At 35.2% G+C, this 7397-nt stretch overlaps 1 protein-coding gene across 1 annotated transcript; it reads left to right on the plus strand.

The window, feature by feature from the left end:
• Positions 1-3799: 3799 nt before the first annotated feature.
• On the plus strand, positions 3800-4996 carry LOC104748721 (uncharacterized). The gene has a single exon (XM_087486859.1). It carries the CDS (start codon positions 3840-3842, stop codon positions 4953-4955), a length of 1116 nt encoding a protein of 371 aa, XP_087342985.1. The 5' UTR covers positions 3800-3839; the 3' UTR covers positions 4956-4996.
• The last annotated feature ends 2401 nt before the right edge of the window (positions 4997-7397 follow it).

Raw genomic sequence — 7397 nt, forward strand, 5'->3', positions numbered from 1 at the left:
AAATATGTAACTCAGCCGTATCGTTTAATAAGTCAGCCGTAACTGAAAAATATTCTAGTAATTAATCTTTTGCTACTAAGTCAGCCGTGAAATGGCCGAGTTGTACGATAAGTCAGCCTATCACGGCTGAGTTATGGTTACATCTCATAAGTCAGCCGTTTTTCATAACTCAGCCACCCGAAAAAAGTTAATTCAGCCGTGTCGAAGTGATAACTCAGCCAAAATTTTGACAACTCAACCATTGGGTGAAAATTCAGCCGTAAAGACGGCTGAGTTAGAGCATAACTCAGCCAGATTTTAATAAGTCAGCCGTAACGTTTGGCAGAGTTATGCTCTAAGTAAGCCGTCCGCTCTTACTCAAATGTTTTTTTCCATAAATCAGCCGCAACATACCTATAACTCAGCCGTCATTACCTCTGTAACGTGTTACGACTGAGTTATTTAATACATGTCAGCAATTTCTGACGTGGCGTCTGATGTGGGAATGTCATTTTTGTAATTACGTTTTTTCCGTTAACATAAAACAAGGGCACGCTGGGTATTTTGAAAATATCCGAAGTATTCTAGTAATAAAATCTTTTTTTTTTTGTAGATTCTGATAATATTACCTAAAATGTATAACATCCAAGTAAATCTCCCAATAGTTAATACCACAATTTTTGCAGAGGATCCCAAAATTTAATGCAGAGGATCATATTTCCATGGTAAAGACAATGTTCATGATCCATCGATCAAATGGGATGAAGACATGAAATGTGGTTTATTTGAGGTAGGGGGGGGGGGGGTGGAATTCATATAATGTGAGTTTTGATATCTCTACATTTTACCATGTTTTAGCATGCATTTATCTTCTGTTTTGCATTTTTTTAGAGTTAGTTCTAGCACATTTATGTCTCTTATTCTCAGTTTATGCATTAGGATAAAATTTGCATATTTATGTGCATAAATAGGTGAATTTAGGTACTTTTGAATCACCAAGGAGAAGTTGTGATCACAAAGAGACATCTAGCAAGGGAATAAGACTCAAAAGAAGAGGAAAGCAACCGCTCGACCATGGACTCGAGCACACACTCGACCGTTACCAAAGAACACTCACTCGGATTCAAGACTAGCCCCTCAAAGATCGACTAGAATGAAGATCTTCCGTTGGCATTCAGCTTCAGCGTTCTTCATCAAAGTTGTCAGCAATCGAGTTAGCTTTCCAAGACCGGTGGTTTAAGGCCAACCGGAGTTGTGGTTCAAGAGTTATAACTGTTTTACTGATTATATATCATCCTAGATCTAAGACTGGAGCTACTCGACCAACCACTCGACCATGCACTCGGTCGAGCACATGGTCAAGCAAAAGCCACCGACTCTCAATTATGTCTTCTATCTAACTAGGGTTTTCCTGCTTTCCTATAAACAAACCTCTCACCTCTGGCCGCAGAACATTCTCGTTTTTTTTGCTTTCTAAGGTTTTTAGCCACCAAAACTTGTAATATTAATAACTTTTGATCCTTCAAGTACTTTCATTTGATTTTTTCTACAAAGTTGCTGATCTCATCATTATCTTTCTGATTATGTCTGTTTGGTTAATTTTTAGGTTTGTGTTCTTAAATCTTATTTATTATATCTAAGTAGAGATAGATTCTTAAGAATGGGTTAGGTTGGTAGTGAACTTAGTTAGTTTAGGTTGTGCTTGAATTCTATAGAATCCTTTCTGGATTAGGTGTTCTTTATGCTATATTTGTTCTGAGAAGTTAAGGATAAATCATAGATGTTTTATCATTCAAAAAATGTTTAAAATTCTGGATTAGACTAATATTAGAGATTATTGTGCCTAACATAAGAGATTAATTGCCTAGGGTGGTTTTTGACAAATAATGAATCTGGATCTTAATGCCTGTTCAGTATGGTTTCACCAATGAGAGTTAGGTTAGGAGTTTACTAAATTTGATTGCTATTGTCATGAAAGTGGATTAACAAGTTTATGAGATCATTGTCTAAGGATTAGCTCTTTGTTGATTGAGTTTTGTTAAGCAACCTAGATAGATTAAGTCAAATACCAACCAATTATTACCATCCTTAGGATCTTTTTACTACTTGTTTGCTTATGTTTCTTGCATTTAATTACTTGCCATTGTCTGCTTTATAGTTTCTGCACTTTACTTTTGCTCTTAATCTTTAGTCCTGCATCACTCGACCTAGTGCTCGAACTTGGTTCATACCATGCTCGATCGAGCAGTCACTCGCTCTCCAGTTTACTTTCTTATTTATGCATTATTCTGTTTTAGTTTCTTGTTAACTTCGGCTTATTAGTTAATTCTGCTTAGTATCGTTTATTGCACTTGTTCTGTAGCTTAATTCTGCTTACTTCTTTAAGTTTTTTAGTTCATTGCATTTTCATTTTTGCTTCATTTTTGCTTCATTAGGATCTTAATGCCTGTTCAGTATGGTTTCACCAATGAGAGTTAGGTTAGGAGTTTACTAAATTTGATTGCTATTGTCATGAAAGTGGATTAACAAGTTTATGAGATCATTGTCTAAGGATTAGCTCTTTGTTGATTGAGTTTTGTTAAGCAACCTAGATAGATTAAGTCAAATACCAACCAATTATTACCATCCTTAGGATCTTTTTACTACTTGTTTGCTTATGTTTCTTGCATTTAATTACTTGCCATTGTCTGCTTTATAGTTTCTGCACTTTACTTTTGCTCTTAATCTTTAGTCCTGCATCACTCGACCTAGTGCTCGAACTTGGTTCATACCATGCTCGATCGAGCAGTCACTCGCTCTCTAGTTTACTTTCTTATTTATGCATTATTCTGTTTTAGTTTCTTGTTAACTTCGGCTTATTAGTTAATTCTGCTTAGTATCGTTTATTGCACTTGTTCTGTAGCTTAATTCTGCTTACTTCTTTAAGTTGTTTAGTTCATTGCATTTTCATTTTTGCTTCATTAGGTAAATAGATAACCCCCCTCCCCTAAAACTTTTTCTATCTTGATTGCATCTTTTATGATTAGCATCATCCTATTTGGATTGACACCTTAAGTACTACCATGCATAAGGTTAATTGAAACTGTTAGGATAGACCAAAAGTCCTAGTATCAAGTTTATCCATATGTAACACACTGACAACACTATCATAAACTTTAATACTACAGTTGTGTTGTGATTACAAAAAAAAAAAAACTCTTAAAAATTTGGAAAATAGTAATTAAAACATAATAATGTACTAAGCTCACGCAACATGTGGGTTATATTCTCTAGTAAATAAAAATTTGGAAGTTAACTTTGCATAAAAAGTACTAAAACAACAATTAAATTGGAATGTATAGTCAACATTTAATTTCCAAAATATCTGTAGGAAAAAAATAATTAATACATTGTAAAATAATGAAAACAATGTAGTCAATAAAATTATTTGTACTAACTAATCATAAAAAATATGAATTAAAAGTCATATTCATTATGTATTGACTATGACTATACTATTTGGCATATATTTAGAAGTAAAATTAATTTTATGTAAAATGTGTTTAATTCCATAGAACACAACAACCACATAAAGATTAGAACATGTTGGTGGTTCAATTCGGATTTAAGTGTTACTCTTTTGGTTTGATTTTGAAAATAAAAATTAAATAGTTTAAAATATATAATAATTAATTTTACATCTTATCAAATTTATTCAACGTATCTTTTTTCTTTTGACTAGCACTAGTGTTAAGGATTTTATTCCTTGTTTAAAGTTTAAAATCAAAGAGTGACCATGGCAATAAAAAAATTAAAACTCGCGTGGGTTGAGAATGAGAAATCAAGAGAGGAGAAATTGAAGAAAATAATTATGTGATGTAATGGTGTGCATTATCATGTTCAGCCCTAAGGAGGTTGAAGAAAATAATTATGTGAAGAAAATAAGGGTAGGGTTACTGAAAAAGGTAAAAGAACTTACGATATTGTGTGATGTAATGGTGTGCATTATCATGTTCAGCCCTAAGGAGGTTGAGCCAATGGTATGGCCTTCTGTTGAGAAGGCTCGTGGTCTCCTCGACGATTTCTTTTCCTTACCGGAGATCGAAAAGAAGAAAAAAGAAATGAATCTTGAGTCATACCTGAAAGAAAAGAAAGAGAAGGTTCATGAGCAATTCTTGAAGAGTAATAAGAAGCATATGGGTTATGTCATTGATCAGCTGATGGTGCAACTGCATCGTGGTCGAAGAATTGATGATCTTGACTTGAGTGAGATTTTTGCGTTGATATCTTTCTCAAGGGATAATATTATACGTCGCAGAAAAGAGTCAAAATTTGTGCAATATTCTCCTCTTCGCGATCCACCGATTCTTCCATTTGAGGCACAGTTCGAGGAGCTTAGGAACACCAGAAATGATGAGAGATCTTGGAAGACTGATGAAGAAACAAAAAGGATTAGCATTGGTAATGCACTAAGGGAAAATCAAAGCCATTACTTGATTGATAAATGGATTTTTCCATCTCCTTTAACGCCTAAACCAAGAAACGACCAAGACATCAAGATGGGTATGATATCTCACAACAAAAACCATGACCATGCTCTATACCAAGGTAACAATAGCAACGAAAACCCTAATTTGGATATAGCGCCAGTTGGGGCCCCAATGTCGACCTTTCATGGTTTTGCTGGGCCAATCTCTCAACAGTTACAAGATCATGTTATGTTTGATAATCCAACTGTGTCTATGAGGCAACCAAGGCAACACCTTTTTGATTTCTTGAGCCCTGAGTTTGGAGTAAATGGAGGAAGCACTGTTAGCATCGACGATTCACAATTTCTCGAGAGGAGCAACATTGTATCAATCAACAATGATACCCACCAAGAGCCACCTCTTAATGGAACAACTTTTGGAGAGTGTAATGATGAGGAAGATATTGCTGATGTGAGGTCGTCTGATATCAATAAGGTTTGGCCATCTGTTAACAATCAACATTTCTAGATTTATAGCTAGTATATGTTTAAAATTTTGTATGCAATTATTTTTTAAACTATGTTTTGTCTGCTTTAATAATTATTACTTTGAAAACTTTTGATCTTTATTTGAAATTGTGTTTGTTTCTTTGTGAATGAACCATTAAATTATTTTATTTTCAGTATTGTTTAAAAATGATATTCAACTAGTACGTAATTTTGGGACACTCCAATAGAGGTCATATCTTTGATTAGAGCATTATTATTGGTGATATTCAATATGAGTGTCTTAAACGTTTTTTATAATTTTTTTTGTTATTTTAATAAAAACGTCTAAAAGAACTAAAGAAAGGATGCTAATCTCTTGATGAAGACACAAAAAAACTGAGATGTCTTAAATCTTAGTTTATGATTATTTTTAAGACACCTAACCTCTCGTTCATAACCAATAGAGGTGGTCTTAAGCTCGGATTATTATATACCAGATTAATATTTTCAATCTAAGTAAACATCCAAAAATTTAAAGTAGTGTAAGTGGCATTGCGTGAGCACAAAAGTACACTTTTCCACACACAAAAAAAAATGAACAATGTCAATACGTACTTAAATTAGATTAGACTACATAGAATTTATAGATTGTATACTGCATAGTAGTCTAGTCAAGGAAGACAAGAGTGTCCTTTTTTTCTCTGTCTCGTGAGGAAGCGTTCACCCTAATCGTCAACCAATATTTTCTCTTCGATGGTTGGCGATGGGTGGCTTCCACAGCACCATCGTCGGTTTCAGTTTCTTCTTGTTTTAGGTTGTCCCTATTTTTTTTCATAGCTTTGTCAAACCTCAGCTTCGTTGTCTCCACCTTTTGTCCTTTTCTCTCGGTGATGGTAGTTCTTTCCAGCGTGGTGACTATCTCGGAGAATTGGTCGCCGATTTTTGATGTTCAAAAGTGGATCTATTCCCCGATGGCTCCTTCTCGTCTTTCCGATATGGTCGTGGAGGTTTCATGTTCCCGATCTTATTCAAATGTCTCGACATTCTAGTTCATCTGCTCTGTTCTCGTTTGATTGTGAGTCAGTGGTGACTTGTCGCATGTTCCGGTTGCTTTCAAGGTGGATCGGAAGAGCTTTTTCTTGGATTTTTTTGGCTTTGCGGTGGTGCTGTCTCATATGAGGCTTGTATTTAGTCAGCTTCTTATATCCCTGACTTCACTTTGAAGTTTTCTTTGGTTTTGCGACAATGGTCTCATTGTTTTTGGGTTCCTCCTCTTTTGGTTGTGTTGAGTGACTTGGCTTTTGTTTTTATGTTGTTTGATCGCTTATGTCTTCCTTTGTTTACACTACAAGAAAACAGGCCATTTGCAACTTCAATAATCGTCGCAAATAAGAGTTTTGCGACTCCTTCGCGACCACTTAAGATGGTCACTATAAAACGGTCGCAAATATGTTGGTCGCAACAAAGTCGCTTATTTGCGACTGGTTTCGGACTCTACAATATAGTCGTATATTAGCGACGTATATGTGACTGGCTGTGATAGTTGCACATTTCTGACTAAATTGCAACGAAGTCTATTTGGGGACATTTTTGCGACTGTATAAAACAGTCCTATGCTTATGACAGTTTTGGGACTAATTTAAGATTCTGGGTTTAGCGATAATTTTTGTAATTTGGATTAGTCACGAAGTGGTCACATTTTTTGAATTTGTTTGGTCACAAAATAGTCACATTTTTTTAATTGGTTTGGTCACATATTAGTCATGGTTTAGCAATCCTAAATCTGATTAATTCCGGATTTGAAATGATATTAATCAAAAGGAATGATGATATAAAGTACTAATCAAGCAAACATCCAAAACAAAAAGATCATCCTAAAGAGCCAACAAATAGTATTCAAAGCAAGTTCATTAAAAAAAAGGAGAATTGGAAGTTTATTAGTTGGAAGCGGTATTAGAGGAAGGGGAATTGGCAGCTGGACTGGTGCCTCCTTCGTTGGGTGGTGCAGTGGTTGCAGGCGCGGTAGCTGGATGGGTGGCATCATTTGTGAATGATTCAGGAGGAGAAACCACAAATGATTTGAACTCATGATTTTTTTCTTTCATGAAGAGGAAAAGCTTCTTCATCTCAGCTTGAGACTCTCGGTGTTCCTGATCACGTCGTGCATTCTCAGCCTCGTGTTCAGAAATCTTGTGCCGAAGTTGATCTTCAAGCTCCACAAGAGTTGATGGAGAAGCGCTCGCATAACTCTCTGTCCTTTTTCTTTTCTTTAGTGTCTCCACAAGTGATCCAAGTCCAAATGGGTTGCCTTTGTTATTTGTTTGAGTACACTAAACCAAAAGATAAACATTCAGTAATCATCATAGACTAAATGGAACCAGAAGTAAAAAAAATACATAAACGAATTACCTGAAAGAAGATTTCATTTCTTTCATCAATGGAAAGATTACGATGTGTTGAACTCTCTGAAACATCTTGACCA

Source organism: Camelina sativa, chromosome 15, assembly GCF_030686135.1.
Source record: "Camelina sativa cultivar CO46 ecotype springtype chromosome 15, ASM3068613v1".
Taxonomy (NCBI): domain Eukaryota; kingdom Viridiplantae; phylum Streptophyta; class Magnoliopsida; order Brassicales; family Brassicaceae; genus Camelina; species Camelina sativa.